General features: G+C 44.6%; 1 protein-coding gene across 4 annotated transcripts in view; it reads right to left on the bottom strand.

Moving 5' to 3' along the window:
* Positions 1-27,229, bottom strand: part of PDZD2 (PDZ domain containing 2) — a 180,084-nt gene that overhangs the window by 39,441 nt on the left and 113,414 nt on the right. For all 4 annotated transcript variants that reach the window (XM_064176630.1, XM_064176628.1, XM_064176629.1 and 1 more), the window contains 6 exons: positions 11,439-11,550; positions 9,196-9,344; positions 7,136-7,255; positions 3,791-3,905; positions 1,613-1,686; positions 220-445 (listed from right to left, as the gene is read on the bottom strand). In XM_064176630.1, the coding sequence (XP_064032700.1) occupies positions 220-445; positions 1,613-1,686; positions 3,791-3,905; positions 7,136-7,255; positions 9,196-9,344; positions 11,439-11,550 (796 nt within the window). The remainder of the gene's footprint in view (positions 1-219; positions 446-1,612; positions 1,687-3,790; positions 3,906-7,135; positions 7,256-9,195; positions 9,345-11,438; positions 11,551-27,229) is intronic.

Genomic DNA, 27,229 nt, shown 5'->3' with positions numbered 1-27,229 from the left:
ACTCACTCCAGCACCACCTCCACATCCCTTTTGTAATGAGGTACCCAAAACTAAACACAGTACTTGAGGCGTGGCCTCACCAGGCTGAGTACATCCTGTGGTTCAAGATCAGATGAACACAGGTAGGTGCCCTGGATATTTAAGTCTCTGGTCAATTACCAAAAACTTGCTTCAAGAAGCTGGGATTCATTCTCCAAGCCCATTTCAGTGGAGCTTTACCTTTATTGAGTGTTACATCCATGACAATCCTGTCCTTCGGGCCAGGTCCTTTACGGCTAGAAGAGGAACTGTCTGTCTCGTCAGGGCCAGGGACCAGCAAACCTCCACTAGCACTGGAGCTAGGGGAGCTGGAGCGGCTCAGCAAGGTGGGAGTCACACAAGGTGTGAGGCTTGGGCTGCGCAGTCGAGTGCGCACCGTCAGTGTCACCACACCTTTCTTGAGTTGCTGGAGAGATGTAAGAGAACCCCAATAAGGTAATATGATACAACAACATTTGCCAGTACACCTGCACACAGTAACTTGTGGCAGCAATAACATATAAAGCCAAGGATACAAAACACCACTGAAGAGAGAGGAGCATTAATCTCTCCTGTACTGCATCCACGTTACCTTATGTCGTGGAAAGCTAACAGGCCTAAAACACATCCTAGCTTGCCCCAGCCTTCTGCTGGTAGGGGAAGCAAAGACAGGAGGAAAACGAAGGGCTGGGACATTATGTTCCCTCCCAAAGTCATAAACAGGTACCCACAGGTGTATTTGTGAGTGTCTTGCCCAAATAAGGGTGAGCAAGCCCTGCTTTCACCTAATATGGTCAGTTTTGCTAATGCCATTCTGATTGGTGAATCTCTGTGGACAAAGCAGCCACTGCAGTCAGGCAAATAATATAAATGGAACTAAGCTGCAAGCAGTTGAGCTGCTTCTGCCTCACTGCTCTGCCTCGGTGTGTGCTGCTCTGCTCACACAACATGCTCTGCCTCAATGCTCTCAGCTTGGACAATGTTCTGCTTTGCTTTGTGCTTCAGACCATTTTAGCCCTGATGTTTTGGGCTTGACCTACCTGGAAACTTAAGTGCCTCAAGTTTATCAGGAGAAGGCATTAAGTGCCTCACAATGTGGTGAGAAGTGCCACCGACATCGTGCTCTCTGCACATCTGCAAGAGATCTCTGCCTGCACCTCTGCAAACCACCATGTCAAGAGGAACCAAGATCAGGTCAGACATCATCTGACTCCTTCCCAGCACCCTACTAGAGCCTGGGAAGATCTAGAAGCCCCTCTTAATGGCTATCAAGACACCAAGAAGTTCCAACACTGCTGCAAAGGAGCCAGGGACTATCTCGAATTTTCTATTCCACCACCATAAGTAGAACAGACTGTCTCAAGGACTCCAGGCTGCCCCAGTGAGGCACAGCTGTTTTGTGGCTAAACCTTTTCCAGTTTTCTGATCCTCCTACATTATTGAATTGCCCATAAGCATCCCTGTCAAGATTTTTCCAACTGAGATACACCCCAAATTTATCTGGTTTGTAAACAGTTTGTGGGTGGAGATTTTCAGAAATAAAACAACTACACATTTTTAATTCCTGCCTTGTTGATTGCCCCAACTACATCACCTTAAACCTCTGAATCGCCTCCTGATGGGTCAGTCCTTGTAGAGACTCTCCATTAACTTCTAGGATCTCATCTCCTGGTAAAGAGATACAGAAAATTATGTCAACAGTATGCAAAGATGTAAAAAACTTTTCCTATACTTAAGGCAACCTGCTGCTATGATTCCAGTTAACTGCTTAGTAAAAACCTTTTAGTGTTGTCTGTTTATTTTCACTTGTCCCAATGCTTTTACAAGTTAGTGGTGATGAATCAGTAAAGATTGCTCTTCTGTAGGGACCCTTAAATTGGCATTGTCATACTAACAAGCTGAAAACATTACGTGTTTTAACTAAATCTTGAAAAGCTGATAACATCAAGTCCAAAGGGATTACAAAAATCCCTATCTGTTGTGAGTATCAACAGGAGAAATGAAAACCTGAGTGAAACACTGCAGCACATCGCCTGTTCAGAGCCTGTTCAGAGAAATGAACATACAGAAAGCAAATGTATCTTCTTACTAAACACCTGTGGAGGAAGAAGTGCTCACACACTGCACCAGCAAATTCTCTTCTCACCCCAACAACACATCCCATCAAAGTTCTACCTGCTTTGAGGCTTTGGGTTTTACCACTTACATCCAGGCTTTAACCTACCTTCATTTCACTAAAAGAAGGGTCGGCATGATCCAAGTCCACTTTCTGCAATTTTTACTTGCATTTGTGCAAAATTAGATGGGGTAATGCTATTGGCCGAGTCCTGCCCTTCTTTCTTTTTCTAGCCTCAGTGAAAAAGGAAAATAAAAAAGGAAAAAACAATATGCAAAGCTCAGAACAGCCTGTAAAGGCTGGCAGGGTTTATGGGACAACTGTCACATATTGGCTTTCCATGATGAGTGCACAATTGCAGGGACAGAGGCTTCCCTCTGGCAGCAAGTGTGAGAGATGGCACCAAAAGCAGCCTCCAGTACAAGAGGCATGATGAGATGTAAAGAGGGGAACGATGATAAGCGAAGGAAAGAAGTAACACCAGAGAAGCTCTCTGTGGAAGAGAAGTAATTCAGTCCTTGCAGAAGTGTAAACATCTTCTCTAAGCTCATAGTCACTTTGTATTTTCAATAGTGCACACGACTCCATTTGTTTGGCACAGCACTCTAAGCAGGGTGCAAATCACAGATTGGGCTCTATGTCCAGCTCAGAAATTTAGACTGGACCAGCAGTAATAGAATCAGGATACAGCTGTTTCTCTAACCAAATGGTTGATTAGAATCATAGAATCATAGAATCAACCAGGTTGGAAGAGACCTCCAAGATCATCCAGTCCAACCTATCACCCAGCCCTAGCCAATCAACTAGACCATGGCACTAAGTGCCTCAGCCAGGCTTTTCTTGAAGACCCCCAGGGACGGTGCCTCCACCACCTCCCTGGGCAGCCCATTCCAATGGGAAATCACTCTCTCTGGGAAGAACTTCTTCCTAATATCCAGCCTATACCTACCCTGGCACAACTTGAGACTGTGTCCCCTTGTTCTATTGCTGGTTGCCTGGGAGAAGAGGCCACCCCCCACCTGGCTACAATGCCCCTTCAGGTAGTTGTAGACAGTAATAAGATCACCCCTGAGCCTCCTCTTCTCCAGGCTAAACAGGCCCAGCTCCCTCAACCTCTCCTCATAGGATTTGTGCTCCAGGCCCCTCACCAGATTTGTTGCCCTTCTCTGGACATGATCTTACTGCCAATGCCATTCTTCCCTTTTTTCTGGTTATGACTCTTCCTTGATTCATACCAAAATCATATCAAGATATTCAGAGAGCACAAAGGCCTGGAAGAGTCTCTCAGAATAACTACTTGGACAAGCATCTTTAAGACAGGTGCTGGTTGGATAGATAGGCTTCTCTGCTATCACTGACCCTTTCCAGCTGAAGAATTGCACCTTATGGCTTGGACAAATAAAGTTCAGTGAAACAGAAAGGAAAAAAACAATCAACATCATACTGTCATTTCCTCTCCTCAATATGCCATATAATCAAGTTAAGTGCTATGAATGATCTTCTTCAGGATGGACACACCACAGGGTGTATTACATCCTCCACGGTCTCTTGCTGATGGTTAGCTGCATAAAGAAAGCTGTACTTGATTTTTTCTGGTGGACTGAAACAGTATCCCACTGTGGTTCTTTATATGCAGTTGGATACTCTCTACCATACCTTCTTTAAGTCTTCCATCAGCAGCTGCTGCTCCATTCGGGAATATAGTCTTCACAAAAATTCCCATGCGCCCACGAGCAGAATCCTGACCTCCCACGATGCTGAATCCAAGCCCCTACAAAAAAGGGAGGAGAAGGCATACACCTGGCACCTTACTCTATGATCACCTGTGTGAGGCAGACTGCTGATAACACGGAAGAAAAAGCAAAGATTAAAACCTAAAAGCTTCCGATGAACTGCACTGCCATTTTGCTCTCTGCTTGCATCCTGTCATTTACTTTCACTCTAAAATCAACACGCTAATTAGCCCCAAAATTAGCAGCAGGCACCTTAAGCTGAAATATCCAAAATGCTATTTCAAGATTTACTTTTTAAGATGCTGTGTCAGTGGCTTCAGGCGACTCTGTTCACATTTTAACTGTAACATACTTCTTTTAAATTGACAACAAACGATTCCCACTCCTGAGATCTATATCCAGGATTAACTGCAGCCTTCTCTCTTGCCATAGATCCTGCATTTCCTTAGGAAAAAGAAAACCTGAAGAACACGACATGAGGTCAGTGCTGTAATGTCAGGAGTGTGGCTAGGAAGGGGGCTGGCTTCAGGGGGCTGCCATGCACGTGTACATTTTTAATTATTCCGCAGACATGTACCACTTTGTATTTAAATATATCTAGATCAATACATTCCATCTGTTAGCTCTTGTCCCTGTGCTTCCCAGCTGGCTGCAGGAATGCCTTGCAAAGATGATCAGGGAATGAATGAGCCCAGCAGAACGAATCTCACCCACTTCTGCAGAGTTATTTCCCCAACAAGTCACTTCCTTGATCCATTCACTCCTGCCCCCGTACTTCTCTCCTCTTGCCAGTACTGTGTTCTACAGATTAAAGTCACTGGCAAGGTGGATGAGGGAAGTGGAAAACCTGTGCTTCAGTGATCTGAAGCCACAGTTTATTACTACTGCCTCAGGAAGTGCTCTCCAGCTGAGAGATGCTGCCAGGGCAGGCACTAACACTGTGTTTACAACTTGATGCAACTACTATCTCCTTCAGTTTACTTCACAAATGTAAAGCAGACTGACACAGTTGCCACCTTTTACTGATTTGGTAGGACATTACTGAATTCCAGAAAGGAACCATTCTAGCTCCTACATGCAACACAAAATAACTCAACTGTTTACTGTGCAGTTATCAACTGCAAGGTAACCTACAGAAAGCAGGAGGCTCCTTACACCTTTCCCTTGCACGGACACAGCAGTTCTCCCCAGGGGTTCCATCTGGTGGGTTAGGAGAAATATGGCTGCAAAGTACAGCAGTTCCCACATTAGCCCACCTTCCTGGAGAAGCACTGCCAATCTATAGAAGAAAACCACATCTTAAATACCAACAGATGAAAAACTAAGGGCAAAAACCTGACTTTCCAATCACCAACATGGCAACTGCATGGAAATACTTTTAAGTTCCAGGTCTGCAGAGAGATAATAAAGCAAACGCTACTGCGCAAATTGTTACCAGTGCAACCCTTAAGAGTGGTGATCACTAAAAGCGTGGGTGGAAGGCACCCAAAATGGCAGCTGATTAAGCTGGTTACAATCACTAGAATCTACATGATCTCTAACTGCTTCCTAACACTATGGATCCAGCTGCAGAAAGACAGGAGAGGGTAGCTTATGCCTACGGGAGAAATAATCTAATTCTTATGAGAAAAGTAGGGTCATAAAAGTATTATGTGGAAAATGAAGAAATATTCACTTGGAAACGTCATGCAAGACATGAAGCTCACAAAACAAGGACAGTTATAGCAACCCTGAGTCAGTCTACACACGGAAGTCATTATTTCTAACTCTTTGCTAAACCTAAAGAACAACAACTATTTGTTTTGTATTTGAGCCTGGAAGTCAAAACCAGCCTTTTCAGCCCAAAATGTATCAATGTGATGAATTTAAAGACTACTTCAGATTAAGGCATTAATATTTTCAAGGACAGCTCCAATACTGCTGTGGATTGCATTAAGAAAAACAACATACAGCTAGACTAATAACTGTCTATTTTCCTCTGTCATTCAGCCAGTTTGTACCTAGAAAATGTGCAAAAGCATTATTGGGGTGAGAAATAAGGACTCTCTGACCCAGAGAACTCAGTTGTCTCAGATAAGCAATCAACCAGGAACTTGTCTTTAGGTTTAACCCTTAATCTGCAGCAACTTTTCTTTTTTTCTGAAGTATCTGGATTTCACAGAGATAAAATATGTTTGTCCATAAATATGCATGCCAGCAGGTAGTGTTCTGTAGCTGCACCAACTCTGGATAAACATGTGTACTTACAGATCTATTATTAATATTTGGTATTTCAGTAATGACCAGATACACCAAACTAGAATGAAAGCCACTTCCTCTCAAGTGTGACACAAATATAGCTTCCCCTGTAGTTTTCAGGTGTAACTTTGGCATTTACATTTGAAAGGGAGATGATATTATTATTATTATTATTATTATTATTATTATTATTATTAACAACAACAACAACAATAGCATGTTTTAGGTTGAAATTACCTCAAAGATCATCCACTTCCACAACAACAACATTAGAATGGTTTAGGCTGGAAGTGACCTCAAAGATCATCCAGTTTCAATCCCCTGCCACAAGGCAGGGACACCTCCCACTAGAACAGGTTGCTCAAGGCCTCATCCAACCTAGCCTTGAACACCTCGAGGGAGGGAGCATCCACAACCTCCCTGGGCAACCTGTTCCAGTGTCTCGCCAACCTCACTGTAAAGAACTTCTTCCTAACATCCACTTTGAACCTCCCCTCTGCCAGTTTAAACCCATTACTCATTGTCCTGTCCTTATAAGACCTTGCAAATAGTTCCTCCCCAGCCCTCCTGTAGTCCCCTTCAGATACTGTAAGGCCATTATAAGGTCTCCTTGAAGCCTTCCAGGCTGAAGAGCCCCAACTCTGATAGCTTGTCCTCATAGCAGAGTAACTCCAGCCCTCTGATCATATTCGTGGCCTCACTCTGACAGTCTGACGTCCTTCTTGTGTTAGGGGCTCCAGAACTGCACACAGTACTCCAGCTGGGGTCTCAGGAAAGCACTGAGACCTTCTGGCCATGCTTCTCTTGATGCAGCCCAGGATGCGGTTGCTGTCTGGGCTGCATGCACACACTGACAGCTCATGCTGAACTTTTCATCAACCAAGACCCCCAGGTCCTTTTCCATTATTATTATTATTGCTGTTGTTATTATTATCGCCACCATCATCACTGTCAACTACCTTGAATGCTGCTGGCTATGGGAGACATCATCTTGCTGGTGAGAAACCAGACACATGCAGAAAATCCTCACCTTGCCTTGCCCCTTCATCAGGACAATGTTGGAAATGATGGATGGCTGGGTCAGCCTCCATGGAGATTCCACCTGGGCAGCACTGAAGGAACGGGTGGATTTCTTCACGATGTGGTAGTCCTAACAAACATCAGCAAACAAAGGGAGTTGCTCTGATTTCTTTGCACAGGTAGTGGGATGTCATATTGGGAAAACTGCATGTGTTAGGGAAGAAGGCAGGAGGGATCTTACAGGTACATTCAGAAAATGTTCAAGGGATAAAATCCTAGCTCATTACAGCCAAACTGGATCTTGCCACAGCAATTTTCCTGCATTTTGCACAGTAGGATGATTTTGTAACGTCCCAGTCACCACTCAAATTAAAAAGATTAAGGGTAGCTTCATGATACACTGAAGTCCTTGGTCTGACAAAAAAAACCAACCCCCCAAAAACAACATAAAACCCCCTAAGAAAGGCAGGATAGTTTTCTTGTTTAAGTCCTTGTGCTAGTTTGAGCCTAGCTAGAATGTGTTGGGTGAGAAGAATTAGATTACAGGCTGTGAAAAGAAAACAACGGTGATGTCCACTTCACTCATAGGCTTGCTGAGATGTATAAGAACAAGAACAAAAACATAGATAAGGCAGTCGCTGTCTGGGCTTTGGGCTGCTTCTTCTCTCTCTCTCTAATCTAACCTGCCATCTCTGTGACTAATCCACCTGCTTCCTAACCCCCTGGCCGAGTCTCCAAGCTACCTTAAACATAAGGCAAGATAGAGGGTAAGGGAGAGGGGTGGGAGAAGGTGGAAGGGTGGTTGAGAGCCTCTCCTGAAGACTTAGGTTTGTGGGAGGGCTGTTGTCTTTCTGGATTACCTTTCACCTTGCATATTTCTGTATGTAACTGTATATACTGTAAATATCTGCTTGCATATTGTGCTAAGCTGTAAATACAAGCTTCATTCAATTCCCAGAGCCACTGACTCTAGGCTGTGTGATTTTCCAAAGTGTGGGTGGGTGGAGGGTGGGTAACACCCAAACCATCACAGTCCTGAGATCTCTAGAACTGCAACTCACAAGATCAGTCTTTGGTGTTTCTGTCACAGTTGGAAGAGCCTTGTTGAGAACTGGCTGAAGAAGAGGGGACACAAGCTCCTAGAAGCTTGTACAATCAAGCCCTTGATGTGAGGTTTGAATACTGAAGCACAGTTAAGCCACAGTGTTGTGTGTGAAGAAGCTCAAAGGAATTTGTCCTTGAGCCTTCTGATAAGCAGCTTCTGTAGGACTGTGTCCAGATTACAAGGGAAACAGGAGGACCATGCAAATTCCAATCTCTAGATGTACCACATTGCATGCTGGGTGCACTCACTTTACTCACCCTAACTGAAAAGTGTATGCTTTGTAACTTGAAGCCTGATGCTCTCAATAAAGTTTTGGATTGCCTGGCTAGCTAACTCATATTGAGTCGTCTCCTGGCTTTCCCATCCCGTCTGTGGAACCTTCCTCCACCATCCTCTGCACAAAGTTCTCCATAGGTCACCAGCGCATCCCACTATTGGCCTCCTATTGGCATATAACTGGTGGAGCACCTGGGTACAATGACTCTTTGTTCACCAATATGGTCATAATTCGCTTTATTTCCGTGATGCAGAGACTTATATGCGTTCTTGCAAGAGGTGTGCTCCACCAAGATTGGTTACAATCAGAGGGTACAGGGTTACATGTAAGGCATGGATAGGTCAGTATGCCATAACAATCTGAGGGTCAGCCTCTGGGGCTGGCTAAACTCTGCCCACCTGCAGCTGCACTCCACCCCCTGCAGCTGCATGTGGGGAGTGCTACCCTGTGCCTGGTATCTAACTCTCAAGATGGACTCAAGGTCACTCCCAGCATGGGTTGCTCATGTTTATCATTTCTGTGTCCTCTGCTAGCAAGAATTTCTCCAACAGTCTCCAAGCGTAGTTTTAATCCATATGATGTACCTACACGGCCCTGTTTCACTACTCTCACTTCTATGAGCGCTAGGCACATCTCAAAGGACAGAGCACAGCAAAGTGCTCAGAGCCAGCCCTGCCTTTCCACCCACCTGCCTGGCTCCCGCTGACTCCAGCTGCTGGGGCAGAGAGTGCTTCCTTCCACCCCGGGAGTACTTCACTGCTATTTCATAATGTGATTCGCCGTTTTCCACCGTCAGCTCATCATCTTCTCCCACAGACTCCAACCGGGATGCAGCACCTAGGGAGAACCACAGAAACACATCTTGCAAACATCTCAGAGCTGCTTTATCCTCTCGCCAGCTCACAATAATAACCTCCTGTGAATCCCAGCTCAAACAGTGCCTTAAAACAACGCTGTGCAGTTCTCAAATGGGCTGTTAGAAGCTAGTTTTTGTCATCCTCCACCGACAACTCTTCCTGCTGTCATGGGTTTTTCTGTGATCTTTCAGTGATGTTGAATTCCTCTGCACTGTCACTTGTGGTAGTAAGGAAAAGTAGAAGATAATTGAGCCAGTAGCTCAGGGACAGAAAGGAAATTCAGCTGTTCTCACCCAACGGCACTTGCCAGCATGCTAAGCTCTCAAGCTTCATTTATTTAAAATTAAAAGGCCTGACACTGTAGCACTATTCATTTCTGGAGGTGTCATGTCACTTTGAGGGAAATTTTTCTGGAATGGAAGAAAGAAAAATGTGCCAAATAAATGCTATTTTCTTTCCTTCTGGCAACGATCCCAGCTGTCTTAGGGAAGAGTGCAGAGTTTATGTTAAAAAACAGAATCATTTGTTTTGAAGGACCTCCTGTAATTAGCCACAGAGTACCTCGCTCATTTTCTTCAAGGACCCCACAGGAACCCCAGCTACAGCAGTTCCCACACATTTATCCTTAGGCACTTCACCACTATGCACAGAAGGGCCATTAATCCCTATTTTAAAGACAAAAAGCCAAGATATGGGCAGGCCACATTTGCCTAAGTTGGACTTTACAACACGGTTTGAAGCAGAAGCTCTGTTTTTCTTTCATCCTCATTACCCCATCCCTTTCTCCAGGGATGTGACTTAGAAGCCATAGGCTGACCCACTATGAATTTGTCCACAAGAGCCCCAAACCTGTTTTATGGCAGCTCCTCCTTGCCTGGAGGCTGTGGAAGCACTGCTGCCAGGCAAGGATGGAGCACAAACCCGAGGCAGCTGCTTGTTTTCATCCAGTGTTAAAGCAGTTCTGCTGCCCCACCCATAGGTATAATCTGCACTGCCCACAGTGCAATTTAAAGCTGCTTCTTGCTTTAGAATGTGAAATTACTTCTGGTGTTAAAGATCCTCTTCCCTTGACGCAGAGAGTACTGCTGCTTCTGCACACAGCCAGGACAGCTGTCTTGGTAGGACCCAGCATTCTGGCACTTCTTTCACTCCCAAAACCTCTTGGCACCTAACAACTAATCCTTTCTCATCATCTGCCCTAGGAGAACAGTTATATTTCTGTGTTTTCTGCCTATCTCTAGAAGTGGCTTCCTTTCCCATGCTGCAGCCCAGGCAGGGCATCCCTGAAGCCTCACTCAAAGCTCAGGGGCTTCAGTGCTCACTGGAATGGGGCTGGATCCCCAGTGAACAATCAAGACACAGCTGCAAGGGTACAGGCAGAGTAGTTCCCTGGAGGATGCTAAAAATAACCCAGTAGATGGAAATTAAGGTGAACATGGTAGGGAGGGAGCTTTAGGAAGCATTATGGATGGGAACATTATCCAGATCTGCACACAGGTTACTATGAAGACTTGGGGACAACACGATAGACAATGTTGTGAATATTCAAAAGAGGAGAGGAGAGGAGAGGAGAGGAGAGGAGAGGAGAGGAGAGGAGAGGAGAGGAGAGGGGAGAGGGGAGAGGGGAGAGGGGAGAGGGGAGAGGGGAGAGGGGAGAGGGGAGAGGGGAGAGGGGAGAGGGGAGAGGGGAGAGGGGAGAGGGGAAAGGGAAGAGGGGAGAGAGGAGAGGGTAGAGAGGGGAGAGAGGAGAGGGGGGAGAGAGGGGAGAGGGGAGAGGGGAGAGGGGAGAGGGGAGAGGGGAGAGGGGAGAGAGGGGAGAGGGCAGGAGAGGGGAGGCAAAAAAAAAAAAAAAAAAAAAAAGAAAGAAGCTTCCAAAGCTTTGCTTTGTCTTTCTGACTATACAGTAGATCAACTCAAAGAGGCTGAACACAAACTTGGTACAGCTAGGATTTTCATTCCATATTAAATTAAGATGACCTGAAAGGAAAGAAATCCTATCTCATTTTTAGAGAGCTAATATAAACATACAACATAACAATTATACTCTTGTTATCTTTCCTCAACCCAGCTTTACCTTGGGATCGACTTCTGTATTTCAGTATGCCACTTCCCTGGGTTGGGTTCTGGTTGTTTCCTTTGGACATTTCTGTACAAGCTGCATCTTGAGACTTCTCTGTTTCCATCATCTAAAAAAAGTTTTATAAATTAAAAAAAGTATTTACTTGTAAACCAAAGAAGTTTATGGAATTCCTCTCATTTTACTAAAGGACAGAAAAAATTCACTCCATGTTATTTTTTTTTCTCCAGAATAGGCCATTGTATGGAGCCAGCACACATTTCTGTAAGTCATTTACAGCAATGCCTTTGGATGTTCTTGCAAACCCTACCAATAGGTGTTAAGTACAGTATCTCCAGGGACTCTCTGCAGGGTATCACATCAATGCTCCCTGATCAAAGAGTCATAGAATCATAGAATCAACCAGGTTGGAAGAGACCTCCAACATCACCCAGTCCAACCTAGCACCCAGCCCAAGCCAGTCAACTAGACCATGCACTAAGTGCCACATCCAGGCTTTGCTTCAACACCTCCAGGGATGGTGACTCCACCACCTCCCTGGGCAGCCCATTCCAATGCAAATCACTCTCTCTGTCAAGAACTTCCTCCTAACAACCAGCCTATACCTCCCCCGACACAACCTGAGACTGCTTGCCCGGGAGAAGAGACCAACCCCCACCTGGCTACACCAATGAGGCAATGAGGTCCCCCCTGAGCCTCCTCTTCTCTAGGCTAAACAACTCCAGCTCCCTCAGCCTCTCCTCACAGGGCTGTGTTCCAGGCCTTTCATGATCTTTGTCACCCATCTCTGGACACATTCCAGTATCTCAACATCTCTCTTGAATTGAGGGTCCCAGAACTGGACACAGCACTCAAGGTGTGGCCTGACCAGTGCTGAGTGCAGAGGAAGAATAACCTCCCTTGTCCTACTGGCCACACTGGTCTTGATCCAGGCCAGGATGCCATTGGCTCTCTTGGCCACCTGGGCACACTGCTGGCTCATCTTCAGCCTGCTATCTATCAGTACCCCCAGGTCCCTTTCATCCTGGCTCCTCTCCAGCCACTCTGTCCTCAGCCTGTAGTGCTGCTTGGGGATCATCTCCAGGATCCACAGAACCTCCTTCAGGTTGTTCTTCTACATGCATCTTAACCACAATTAAAAAAAGCTCTGATTTCAGTGTAGCTTTTATTGCACTTTGTTCAGCTCAGTAAGCTTCCAAAGACATCACAACTTCATAGAGAAAACCACTGCTTAAAAGGTGCTATTTTAATGTTAGTGTCCAGAGAGGAATGTCTCTCCAGCATCGAAAAGCCTGGAAATACTCAAATTTACATATATTAAATGTAATACTCAACTTAAACACACATATATTTACCTACCACCCTAGGTAAATGCACCAAGACAAGAGGAGTCTGTTTAGCTGCAGTGTTTGCCTAGATGCAGATGATAGTACAAGTTGATGACGCACATCAGAATGGCCACATGCACTTCGTGTCCTGCTTCCACAGGGTCTGGAATGAGCAGAGTTGCTCACATGCAAAGCCCACAAAGGCTCTCTCTAGCCCATCTATTGTAGCAGATGCTGGTGACCTCCTTCTTCACTTGCTGCTTCCTTTACCAAGCTGCAGCAGTCACATTTTCCTAGGTGCACTACTACACATTGATCCTCCACGTGCTCCCCATACACACCCTAATTCTGTTACAACTCCACCTCATCATCCATCACATATTTTCTGCACCATTATTCAGGCAGCTAGTGTCAAAGACAACAAAATTTCCAGTACAGCCACTTACTGGTTGCATTATATTATTAAAGTATTAAGTGAAATGCTAGAAGTCAGTTTAAAAAAAAAAAAGAATGCCACTCAAATGACCAAACACTTCTACTGTTAAAATAATTTAGAATTCCACCAGTAGTCAAGCTTAAAAACATCAGAATCCTCCCCAGAGCCTGCCTCACATTCCATAGCTCTTCTTATTTCAAAAGCAAGAAAGCCAGTTTGTATTTTGCACAATTCCAAGAGTAAGAAATTATGGAAAGCACAGAACTGGCAGGTAATAGGAAGCTGACATGAAAATGCTTTTTCTCAATATGAACAGCTACACATAGTTTACACATAGCTTGAACATTGTAGCAACTACTTCAGAGTCCACCTCTAGCATCGAAAGCTTTGCAGTTCACATCTCCATGACATCAAATTCACCTGAAAAATAACTACATCAGTCTGAAAAAAAAAAACACCTCAGTGCCATCCTGGCTCGATTTGGTCATCCTAATGAGGGATTCATTCCAGAAAAGATGTAAGAAATCAGATCCAAAAACCCACCCAAGAGACCTAAGCTGTCATTTATTAGGACAAAGTATTGCGAGCACACCCTAGGAGACGCAGGGATACCCAGAAGACAGTGGAAATGTTTGGAAGTAAGCCAGGACTCCAGTGATCAATAAAGGAAACTTGAAATGTACCATAAAAGCAAACCCACTCTTTATTAAATAAGAATGACTCCCTTGCAGAGGGGCATAAATAATTTGCATAAACACAGAAAAATCACGTACCTGATGGTTTTATAACTGCGCAAAACGATCTGCACCCAGGGGTAGTGTAACCATGGTGGGGAAACACTTTAACCTTAAGGATGAAGGGGAAAAACAAGAATGGCTCACCAAAGCACACTGACTTGCTGTTAACATGGGTCTAAGCTCACTTTACTGGAGCTGTGCACAACTCAGCTTGGGTACTGAGCTGCAGAGCTGTTTCGTTTCTGCCCTGTGCCCAGGCATGGGCAGTTACACCTAAGGAGACCACACAACTCAGTTCAAAGCTGGACTACTTTCTTCACCTCAGATCACCGGACTGAAAATTGAGGTAGTTTGCAGCTGCAATCATCACTGACATGACCAATTTCCAACCCAAATCTGGGATGAGGGGTGAGTGATGTGGTACATCTTGTGTTTCCGTCACACAGGATTTGGAGGATTTCTTGCTTCTGTTTTGACTGACATGGAAGCGAAGTACAGATGCATTCTGCAACTACACACATTTCCGTCTAGTGAAGTGAAAGGCAAAACAGAAGACAATCACCACTTGCATTAAAGCCAGGTACCCCATTCCTTCACCTCACCACTGCACAACCCTGGATCCTGTGAGAATACAGGCAGCAACCCCCCAGGCCCCACATACAATCTGCAGAACGGCATCTGAGTGCAAACTGATAACAGCAGGAGAAACCTAAAGACATTCACGATATCCTCCAGAAAAGACATTTTACCCAACTAGTTTTCAGACTACAGTAAGAACTGAAAACATCTAAATTGCTTATGTCAGTGTTAATTTCTTTACTTTAGTAAGAATACTTTTCTGACACTCATCATAAGTATGTAGGGAAAGACACTCGTAACATTTGCATTGAAGTAGTGTTTGTTATGTTGTTAAGCTTGCCTAATAAACCACCAAGACTTCTACCCTATTCAGAAAACACTTAGAAATCCAATCCACTAAACTCGTGAGAACTCCCTGAAGTTGTGTGTCTGTAATCTTTGGCTTTCTTCTAACTCAGACATGGAGAAAAATTCAGCTCCACCTTATCCTTCTGGCCACACGTGAACATATCACTTTACTGTCTCAAGGCGGCTGCCCAGATTTAACCATGCCATTTTAATTTTCCTCACTTTCAAGGAAATGGAGCTTATTATTTCATCTCTTTATGCCCCTTATTAAACTAAACCAATAAATCCTGACCAATGCCGTTCTGGCATTAAGGACAAGAGGAGCTTTAACACACACAGTAGTTTGAAGGAAGATCTAAAAATAGAGCCCATTTTGCCAGCTCATTAAGTAGCTCTAGGATCAAGCAATGGTGACATCTCAATTGATTTCAAAGGGAACAGCAGTACCACAGACACGTGGTCCTGGCACCAAACCAGAACGAACAATTGCCCCAGAGTCCTCATGTGGGCAACGCTCCAGTGTGACCTGGCCCTTAATTAGTCAAGATAAGGAGCAGGATTACGAAAGCCTGCATTGTTTAACTGCAAACAGCCTGGCAATCATCACTGATCTACGAAAACAAGGCAGCACACAGGGGATGATACAATTTAATAAGCAAACTGCCTCACTGCTGCTGCTGGGGAGCTCCTAAGCTGCTGCCTTTCCCATCAGCAAGCCTATTCAACTCCCCACGGCACAGCCTGCCAGCTGTCTCTGCTGAGGAGCGCTGGCAATATATAGACAAGTTTAACCTGATTGTTAGGTAGTGAAACAGCAAGACTCAGACCAGGCTGTCAGCAGCACAATTCTTGCACTGGCAGGGCACGTCCACCACTAACTCCACTGCCTATCTTTGAAAAGCAATGGCCATGCTCCTGCACACACCAACTCTGTACAAGCTTCATATGACCAAACATATTTAAATATCCCAACACCTCTGTCTGTAGAGCTATTAGCAGGATGAATCCAGCAAGTCAGCAAGAGAAGTCAGCACGAGACCCTTCAGAGAAAGGTGCAAAACATTTGATGCTGACCTGGCCTCACTTGGTCCCTGCACAAAGACTTTTCCTCCTAGTCCCTCAAGACTGGCTGATACTTTAAAGGCTTTAATGTTTCCAGAAGTTTTGGATATTTTCTTCCAATGTCTATTGTAATTCTAGTTGCTCCAGTTATTTGTGCAATTATTTATTGCTTTACGGAGCACAGCACGCTTTAAGCTATAAATGTATCTGGTAGGCAAGGAACTCCACAGGCCCCTCTACCTTGCACAGAAACTAAAATACCTTCAATTTAATTGAATCCATCTCCCAGATAAATTACTAACTGCAGTACTATAATTTAACAGAATTAACACTGCAAATGATGCAGAGAACGTGGGTTTTCTCATCTTGAGCAGCACTGAGTTTTCCACGGCTTACTGCTCTGTTTCAGGATATGTGCAAAGATGCCCAGATGCTGGAAAGAGCTGGATAAAGCCAGGATGCCCCACATCAGGGGCTGCAGGCCCAAGGGGCATCTTTGCAAAACACAGCACCTCCCAACGCTCAAGGAGCTCCCTCAGTTCACAACATGTCCAAATTAAACCCACATTTAGTTGGTTTTGGTGCAAGCTACACAGCACCCCTCTTTTAAAGGGCACTGCATCGCACTGTTCCTGGTTAAAAATGCAGAGATCCAAATGGAGCCATGGATGGAGGAAAATAGAAGGTATGTCACCATGTCACCTGCATGTCAGCATTAATTCAGTGCCTTAACAGGTATCTTAGAAAAAAATGGTGTCCTGTTTTTTTTTTCCCCCAGCACAAAGCTGCCAGAGCAGACAGCAGCTCTGCAAATTGGCTGGAGCAAGCTCCACCGGTGAGGTTCCAGAAGAGCTCAGATTTGGGCTATATTTAGCACTGCTGGTTAAACAAAGCACCTGTCTACTTGCCCAGCAGCTCATCTGGGAATTACCTGTGCCAGTACCACCAGGTGCACCCTGTGCAGCCTGGGCAAAGAGGGTGGGAATCTGAGCCCTTCATTGCCTAATTACAAATACAGTGCTGTAAAACTCTGGGTTCATATGCAGACAGAGATGAGGAAATCTGATAAACTGTCTAGAACTGGAGCTGCCCTGCCTTCTGAATAGGTGGAAATGCCAAATAAACAAAACAAAAGCCTTCTAATGTGGTCTCTAAGAATGCCTGGGCTGTCAGTCTAGCAAACGCCTGCATTCAAAAGCCATCCTAAGCCTTCAACATAATGCACTAGTCACTATGAAGGACCTTACTGTCAGCTTCAGGAGGCACAAACTCCCCAACAGTTATTTTTGCTGCTCCTTACCAAGTCTAGAGAGTAGTTCACATGAAACCTTCATGTGAAATCTATCTTAGCACTAACCAGCAGAAAATCAGCAGTAGTATTAGCCCATGGACCCTCAAATAAACTGGAAATGCATTACTGCAGAGCTGAGTTTGTCTCATCTTCCAGAATGCTCTATTTTGTACAAGAGGCTCTATGCATTTTGTACAAAAACCCTCTTCAGTGTGTTGGATACCAGAAGCCCCCAAAGCACTGACCATGGCCCAGAGGATGCTAACAGGCTCTTGATGTAGCAGGGTCTCAACTGTGCTGGCTCCAAAAAACTGACTGGCACATGTTTTTTATATATATGGCCAGGTTTCATGTTCAGGTGCAAAATTACTATCAATGTGTTTGGAAGAAATAAAACATTAAAAATATCCTTTCAAATAGGAAGGAATGCAGGGATCACAGGATCAAACAGCTTGGAAGAGACCTCCAAGATCATCCAGGCCAACCTAGCACCCAGCCCTAGCCAGTCAACTAAACCATGGCACTAAGTGCCTCATCCAGGCTTTCCTTCAACACCTCCAGGGACAGCAACTCCCTGGGCAGCCCATTCCAATGCAAATCACTCTTTCTGCCAACAACTTCCTCCTAACATCCAGCCTATACTTCCCTCGGCACAACTTGAGACTGTGTCCCCTTGTTCTATTGCTGGTTGTCTGGGAGACGAGACCAACCCCCACCTGGCTACAACTTCCCTTCAGGTAGTTGTAGACAGCAATGAGCTCTGCCCTGAGCCTCCTCTTTTGCAGGCTGCACACCCCCAGCTCCCTCAGCCTCTCCTCATAGGGTTTGTGTTCCAGGCTTTGTCGCCCTTCTCTGGACATGTTCCAGTATCTCAACATCTCTCTTGAATTGAGGGGCCCAGAAGTGGACACAGTACTCAAGGTGTGGCCTGCCCAATGTTGAGTACAGGGGAAGAGTAACCGCCCTTGTCCTGCTGCCCACTCTTTTCCTGATACAGGCCAGGAAAACACTGGAAATGGCTAATGCAGCTAAATTCTCTTAAAAGCACGTATCACAGAGTGCTGGTTTGAGGCTAATTGGAATATTTTAATGACAGAAATTAGATCATTGGTTGTAAAAAGAAAATAATGATGACGTCTGTATCATTCATTGGTTTGCTGAGAGGGATAAACAGTCAAAATGTATACAACCTCTCCCACTCTGGTCTGGGATGTTTCCCTGTTCAGTTCTCCTTCACTCTGCTTTAATATCTTTTCTACTAATTGTCCTGGAGTCCTGTATACCCCTAAATTCCTCTCCTGCTGTGACTTCAGGGGAGAGGGAAAGCTGCCTGGTTCCCCCCCCCTTGCCTGCCCTGCGGGAGTGAAGGGGGTGAGCAAAGGGGTCCTGCCCACACAAGGAGTGCCCTGTGCAGTGCCCACGCTGGAATCGGGCTGGGATTGGCTGTGCCTTTCGCGCCTAAGGTGTGGTAACTCTGCCCTTTGTCTAGCGAGGGTATAAATACTGGGGGGCTTCCCGCCTTTGGGGTTCCCGCCTTGGAGTTCGTCCTGCTTGGAGTTAGTTACTGCCTGAACCTTCATGCTCCCCAACCTCTCTCGCCTTGCCTTGGATGCAGAGAGATCTTCAAAGACTGCTTCACCTATTGACACCCTTTGTAAGCCTAACGACCCTTAATGGTCCACCTGTAGCCACTGAAAAGGGAACGAGAAAGAGAGACAGACCACGAGCAAATCAGCCTGATCGTGAGTGATTTTGGCTCAACTTTATTAGTAAGAAAAAACTCTATTAATTAATAGCTAAAGCCTTTTCCAACTTCAGACTTCCAAAATAGTCAGACTATCGATGGTATCCTTGTAGATAATTCTCAAGCAACTGAATCTGCTAATTAAACTAAATTAATCTTTATATATATATATATAGTTTTGGGGGCAGGTTTTTGGGAAAATAAAATAACTCTATTTTTGTATAAAAATTCCCAACTCGGCCACACATTAATTCCTGCCTCCACAACACTAATCTTGGCTAACAGAAAACAACGTAAGCTTTGATGGTTGTTTTGATTGTCTGTCTGTGAGAGCAGAGGGAGAAAGAGAGGGTGGCTTTGAGCTCCTTGTGGGTAGTTTCCTTTGCCCAGGATGGAGTTTGGATTTCTGTGTTATTTTTTATTTGTATATAATTGTAAATACTTGTAATGTATTATGCAAATATGCTTGTAAATTTAGCTTTGCTGTAAATATAGCTTCATCTTACTCCCAAGCCATCTGAGCTAGTCTGGTAAATTTCAGTAGTGGGGGAAGGAAAGTTCCTAACCCACCACACAGGATCACAGAATCAGAATTAATCAGGCTGGAAAAGACTTCTGCAATCATCGAGTCCAGCCTATCACCTAACACTTCTAATTAACTAAACCATGGCACTAAGTGCCTCACCCAGCCTCCTCTTAAACACCTCCAGGGATGATGACTTCAGCACCTCCCCGGGGCAGTCCAGTCTAAACCTGCCCTGTTGCAGTTCGAGACTGCATCCTCTTGTTCTCGCACTGGCTGTGTGGGACACATGCCACACAGACACATGCCTTAGAAATAGCAAGATGCTCCCAGTTAAACAGCTCAGAATCCTTTTTTGGACCCGTTTACTCCTCTTCTGTGGTCTAGTAAGGTTTTCCCTAGAAGCAGCTCCTACCTAAAGGAAATCAAACACATACATCTCTGGAATGGAGCACAAGCAGACTGCTACTGTTTTTATGCTTTATCCTTTCTTTTCCCTTTCGAAACGTCAAAAACCAGGCCATGTTTGCATGCAGTTCATTCGCTGCCCACGAGATGTCTCCATGTGCTGCAAAGAGGTCCCTGAGGATCGGTCTGGGAACGGAGGAGACCAAAGTGGAACTCAAGTGGTGCGAAAGCTGGTCCCGCTCCTTGATTATTCACTTTAGTATCAGCTCAGTTCGCGGCTCAGCAAAAATCCAGAGCCAATGCATCATGGCAACCAATACATTGCTTCTGGTTCTGTCAAATTCTGTTCTAAAATTACAACCCTTCACTCACTGTGAGGGACAAAGCAAGCAATAAACAGTCCTCAAAACACACAACTCTCCTGAGAACAAAGCAAGACCTTCCTAAGGCCAGCGTCAATAAGCAGCTGAACAGAGAACTCCCATGGCACAGCTGGTGGAGAGCTTTGTATTTCAGCTCCAAACCTGCGTTTTATGTCATCTTAAGTACATGAGAGGATACGGAATACGTAAGCATGAAGTGTCTTGCACAGCTGTATCAAGGAGCTGAAGCCTTATGCATTACACAGGCTGCACTTGTTTAAACACAGAGTATCTCAAACGAGTTTTAGCTGAGCCCAAACAGGACTGGACTGTGTGCACATATGCTCGAGAATCTGCACATAAACACACTGCAGATGTGATGATACGACATTGACACCAGCTCTCAAATCCTACAGCCTTTATCATCCTGCTGTTAATGTAAGTGAACTGCATGGCTGTGACAGCATCTCTCTTGTTTTGGTGCCATGAGAGGGTTATTTTTAGCTTGTATGAGGCAGTTCATCTCATTCAAAACTGGGCAGTTATCCAAACAGCCAAAGGAGAGACAGGCTGTACCGTATCTGATGCTTTATGGGAAAAACCCTCATTCACAAAAACAAAGACCATGCAGAAGCTGTACTGCAGATAAACTTGTGCTTCTGTTACTCTGCTGACTTAGTTTTCAAGCGTGTCACAAAGGAAGAGCAAAAATTTAACTAGGCATTGTCTACAGTGATATTTATGATCAAGTCAAAAAGGTTATCTTGCACCAGCCCATGCAACATGAGATATTTCACAGTTTGTAGAGTGCATCAAGTCTACAGGCAGCCTTCAGAGTACTGGCCTCTGGGTGAGGCAGTTTTCTCTGGGCTTGCCTTTAACATGGAGGCAGTAGCAGGTTGCTCAGAAGGGCTGGGAGATTGTGACTGCTGCTGAGGAACTACCTCCTGACCTGAAGAACACACACACATTAATGTCTCCTTGACAGGTTAATTTTAGAATGTGTGAAAAACTATTCCCCCAGGGGCCCTTCACCACTCTTTCTCCTTACTGAACTCATGTGATGTGTGCCCACACTTTCCCCAAGCCCTTGCCAGTGAGAAGACTACTTGTGCCCCTGCTCCGTCAACTGCTTTCCCCAGTGCCTTGAAGTCCCTTTTGATAGCTTTTAGCCCTCTGTTATTAATCTCATCATTCCCTGCCTGTATAACTAATAAGGGATAGCAATCAGAGGGCTGCACTACAGTAGGCAGCCTCCTGGTAACATCCCTGACCCAGGCTCCAGGGAGGCAGCAGAGCTCCCTGTGGAAGGGGTCTGGCCGGCATATGGGGCCCTCTGTTCCCTGCAGAAGGGAGTCACCAATAACAATTACCCTCCTCTTTTTCTTCTGGGTACTTGTTCTGATGCGAGGGGGCAACTGATTTGTCTCAGTTGCCCTCCCAGCTGGTGATGCTTCTGCCTGCTCCAGGATCACCTCATCCTCAACCTCTAGTGCCCTATATCTGTTGTGTAAGGGCAGCTGGGGATGTGAGGATGGCTGGAAGGGTTTTCCCTTGCCTCTTCTGGCAGGCACCTGCATCCATTCTCCTTGATTGGTTAGTTCATCTCCCTCTGGCAAGGGGGACTGCAGAGCATGGTGCTCTCTTTTACATTCCCTTTCAGCCTTCAGGCATTCCACCTCTCCCCTGAGGTCAGCCACCAGGTTAAGCAGACTATTAATCTGCTCACACCTAATGCAGCCATTGCCTGTGTCCCCTCGACTCCGAGTGCCAGGCTCCAGCACTCCTCACATCCAGTCGTCTGCACACCTGCATTCCTACAGGTGGGCTCTGTTTGGGTGCCCACAGTTTTACAAGCATTGTACAGCTTGGACCTAGTTTGCACCACGTCTGGCTTTCTTGGAAGTCCGATGGGAGTTGTTTGGTTGTTCTTTTCCCCCGGCGCACTGCGCTGGGCTCAGCAGAGGTGGCTGCTCCTCGTTTGAATCTGCCGCTCGCCAGGCACCGCCCCTGCCTCGCCTTCCAGCGAGCACTTAGCGCCTGCCTGCCGCTCCCTGCCCCCTCCTGGGCTCCTCAGATCGAGAGAGCCGCAAAACGGAGGAGAAAAAAGCTTCGAGAAAGCGCGTTTCAGCTGAGCTAGCCTCGGTCCTGCTCTCTTGCCGAACCAGGCTGCTACATTACCATCATCACCGGGCACCCCCTTGGCAATAAGATGAGTTGCAATTCCTTATTTCAATGTGATACAGCTTCTGGAAATCACACAAGAACAACATCCAAAGTGGAAGAATAGGACTTAATCCCTAAATATTTTATCATTACCTCTTGCCCAAATTCCTAACAATATTTATTCTAAAAACTTGCATATGGAGTCACTGTAAGACCCAGTGTGTCTGCTCAGCTACAGCATGAATGAAGAGCACTGCACAGGCACAGACCTATGGATAAGCTACTCAAGACTGGAGCATCTGAGTACAGTATCTCAGATACTGTAGTATCTCAGAAAGGTGCAGTCCAACAGACTTCCAACAAATGCAGCATTTACAGCTGTGCACAAGCTCCAAGCCATGCTAAAGGTGCAGCTGGACTCTGCCCCTGCCTGTCCCTTATCAGAGTGACCTGGCACAAGGCAGGATCTGCAAACATTGGTAGTCCTCACTACGAAGAGGAAAGGAGTTATTAAAACCCTTCTCCAGGAGAAGGACTGGCCACAATTGAGCCTCACACCAGGCTCTTAATCTTCTCCCCACTGCCTAGTAAAGCATTTCACTGCAAAGCAGATTTCAGCCAGCAAAAGCTCTTTTTTGGGTTTTTTTTTGTTTTTTTTTCCCCAGCCATTTAGGAGTGCAGGATTTTTTTTTTTTTGGAGTGAGTTGTGTTTGAACAATCTCTTTGAAGATGGCAGTGCCCTAATGGTAACGAATGCTCAAGTCCTCCAAGTAATGAGGGTCCCTCCCTGCGCTTTGCACACATCTAATTGTTGAGTTATGCTTCCTGCTCCTTCTCAATGCTAATGCTTTCTCTGAAATTCTCTTCCAATGTTTCCAGGAGAACTTTTGACCCCAAGAGTGTTTTTAAACTTATGTCATTGTTATCCTTTTCCTTATTATGCTTGCATGGCTACAGGTAATTATATATAGATTCCCTGGTAAGACAGGAAGGCTCACAACAGAAAATAACTAAGCACTCCTGCAGCTCAGATACAAAACAAAAATGGAAAGGAAGGATGGGGTTAAACAAATGCATTTCTTCATATCCACAAAACTATTTCACTTGTCCACTTCCACTAGTCTTGAAAAAAAATAACACAAGTGGGTTCCAGGGATAAGGAAACTCAGCTCATGCAACAAACCTTTAACCTGGGACATCCTGGTTTTGTTACCTCTAGGAAGATCAAAACCTTGCTGGCCAATGTTCACCTCCACATGCAATAGACCCACAGCTCATGTGAAGGTGCACATCAAGTCAATGCAAAGTGATTAAGCACAGGCAAAATGGACTTGCCACCCCACAGCAGATCGTTACATAGCCAGGGATGCGGACAAAGGCTGTGTCCCTAGGACTTGCCTGCATGGTGAGCTTGGATATGGGAAGGCAAATCACCTCCCTTCCCAGATACCCTGGAAGAGGTAGGGATAACAATGACCTCCTGTATCAAATGTAAGCATAAATGTAAGTTCCCAGCTTTCCCACTCTGCCTCCAGCAACTACAGATCCAAACCTCTTAAGGCAGATACCCTCTTGTGTACTTAGTAATTTTGTGGAATTTCAAGCCATTAGAATGAAACTTGTTACTGAAGTTGAACACTTCAAAAAACAAAGTACTCAGATCATCATATATTGAACAACATACCAGAAACGAAAGCAAAAGCCTTTTGAAGCAACTGAGAGTGGCACATGCCTCTGTCTGGGGACCCAAAACACCCCAATCCATCAGACATTTTGCAAACTCTTGGCAGATCCACTTTCTCTTTACAGCTCATTTCCCAGCTTGCTTCACCAGTCAATAATACAGTGACAGATTCAATTTTGAGCAACAGAAACACTAGGAAAAGTGAATTAGAATTAAAAATAAATCATCTAAGGCAAATGCTATCGTATCATCCTACTGGCCTGATATTTCACATCTGAAGTTAAAGACCACTTTGGACAAACTCACTCCGAATGAAATGCACTTTAAGGATATTAATGTAATCCTTTTTCTGTCTTGGTAGCACAAGTTTTATTAAAATCAGAACTTTAAATGATGTTTCATGTTAAATAGGGCTCTATATGAGAAGCCTGTAAAAACATAGCTCCAGTTAAATTGTATCATGCTTTTTTAATTAATGAAGCAAAATAAGTGGACTTTTGAGTAAGACTTACAAGTCATATTTCTCCTGAATTACAGTTTTCAAGTGTCACTAAACAATTCTGCTGTGTCCTGAGGATGGAGAACAGCTCAGATGACATTCCTCTGGCCAGAAACAGTGGAGCAGAACTTGGGAGTTTTAAAGAACTTACTCACAAATAAAATTTTAACATCCAACCCATAAAAAAGAGATTTCTTTCTTGTTTTTACTTTCTTTTTTTCCCCCCTTTTTTCTCTTCACAGACTTACAGAGAATGCTGGAAGGGACATTTGAGGATCCCTGGTCCAGCTCTCATATCAAAGCAGGTACAGCTTAGATTATGCTCCTCAGGGCCAGATCTAGCTGAGTTCTAAATACATATCAAGATGAAGATATGTATAAAAAGGAAGATTTGAATACACACCTTAGTTCCAAGTAATTACTTTTTCTGCCTGGTTCAGCCTTTACAAAATCAGCTGTGAAGTCATTAACAGCAAGTCTATCAGGTCTATAAATTATCATTCTGAATACTCATCACTGTACTATATTCACAGCAAAGGTAATTAAAGAAGACTTCAGACAACCTTCTGAGCTCCTGCCACTTTTGCAGTATCTTCTACTTTTACTCAAAAATTAGATATATACTAAGCTGGTCAGAAAAGCAACAGTGAAGCTTCAGATGACAGCAAAGCACTCAGTTACATGTGACCTAGCTGTACAGCACCTGACAGCATCCCTTTAAGTCTCTACAATGCCATGCATAGCAAACAAGAAAAGTCATTAACTGCTTGTCAGAGGTGAGAAACCAGTGGTGAGAAAGGTAACTCCTGGTCAGAGCTTGGTTGAGACTCCAAGAAGTCTGACACTTAGGCTGAGATAACATTCTCAGTTACCTGGTCCAGACCTTGAGTACCACCCATCTTGGAGGTATAAACCAGTTATAGTTGCACTAACTAAAAATAGTTCAGCTTAGTTCCTGGTTCAATCATCAGTCACACTGTCACCCCTTACCTAAAGTATAAATAGATTATATATGAGTGAAGGAGAAGGCAAGTACCATCAAGAGAATATAGCAGCAGTAGAGTATTTATAAGGCAATTTTGTAATAATCTACATGACTACACACACACACACACATTTTATTTTAAAATAAAATCATGTGACACTTCATGTTCATACTCACCTTGAAATCAGCTTCTAAGCTTTGCTACAAAAATGTTCTCCATCTTGCCAGGTGAGAAAAAGCCACTTGTGAAGTGTATATTATCCCTATGTTTACCTTCCTATGTCTTGCCCAGTGGCAAGAAGGATTTTCATAGCCCAGATCAGCTCTCCTGGTAGGTTGCCCTTATCTGATGAGGATGGATCAGGCTGCAGGTAGAGCCAAGGGGTTTACATTGCACAGACTGCCCAGTCTGCTCTGCAGATATCCCTGTGTGCACCCCTGAGGCAGAGACAGCAATTACAAGGCAAATGGAAAGACATCCTCTGCTTTAGATTAGAAGCAAAAGGATGTGATGTGCTGCTCAAGCAAAATGAGAAGAGGTCCTGAGAGTTGCTAGTAATTTATGACATCCCTCCAAATTACATCCTCAAAAAAAAAAAAAAAGAAAAAAAGAAAAAGAAAGAAAGAAACAGAAACAAAGAAGAAAAATAAAAATTGTTGCTATTCTTCTAATGTATTTATTATATAAAAATTTCTGTGATTGCCCATCCAGCCCCCAGCAATGCATTATGTACACACAGAGCTATAGCCATCAGGGGAAAGCCAGTCAGGCAAATCAAACTGGCTCTGAATTAGGCTACCACCCCTGTCTGCTGTAGAGCCACTGGAACAGACATTGAGGCAGGCTCCAAACTCGGGTCCATGTTGAAGGGCACACTCGTGCAGCTGGGTCTTCATGACTGAGTGCCCTCAGCACCTTGAGCTTTCTCCACCATAATGTTATGACAGTGTGGAAAGGAAACTCCACTAAAAACAAAAAAAAGCCATCACTGGAAATGAGGCAGAGCCTTGCTGTAAAGTCAGGAGGAAATCAAGTAACAAATAGCTCCTAGTGTCTGACAAAAGAGGCACTGGAACACCGGGGTGCTGCATTCTGAAGCCAGAGGTAATTAGTTTTTAACAATTTGATTGCAATGGGTAAGCTACAAAAAAATCACCAGAATTTGAAATACGACATAGAGAAGAACTCAAAGTACTTTGATAGCCAAAAGAATGCTTAGGTGCCCACTCAAGCTAGCACACAAACACTGCACTGCTGTCATCAGCATGGTAAGCATCCCTGATGTATTTGTTTTTCCTCTCCCTCCCACCGAAAAAGACATCCTGGCACACAGGAGAGATACAATGTAGAAATAACACAGTAAAGGCATGTGCGAGAGTGAGGGCTGTTAGAAGCACGGTCTCAAAGAAAGTCAGAGATAACAAGCAGGTATGAAGTGAACACCAGCACCAGCTAGACCCCAGCAGATTTATCCTGGCATGAGTAGTCTTTTGATCAGAAATGGCAAAGTGCAAGAATACAAAATCAAAACAAACCACCAAACCAGTATCACATCTGAGTCATTCAAAAGTTAGAGGGATTTATTATAATTGCTGCAGAAAACAAGGGGGAGGGAGGGGGTAATATACAAGAAAG

The sequence above is a fragment of the Pogoniulus pusillus genome, chromosome Z, assembly GCF_015220805.1.
Source record: "Pogoniulus pusillus isolate bPogPus1 chromosome Z, bPogPus1.pri, whole genome shotgun sequence".
NCBI classification, from domain to species: Eukaryota; Metazoa; Chordata; class Aves; order Piciformes; family Lybiidae; genus Pogoniulus; species Pogoniulus pusillus.
The sequence above is the reverse complement of the archived record's forward strand: the minus strand, read 5'-3'. Positions and strand labels throughout refer to the sequence as shown.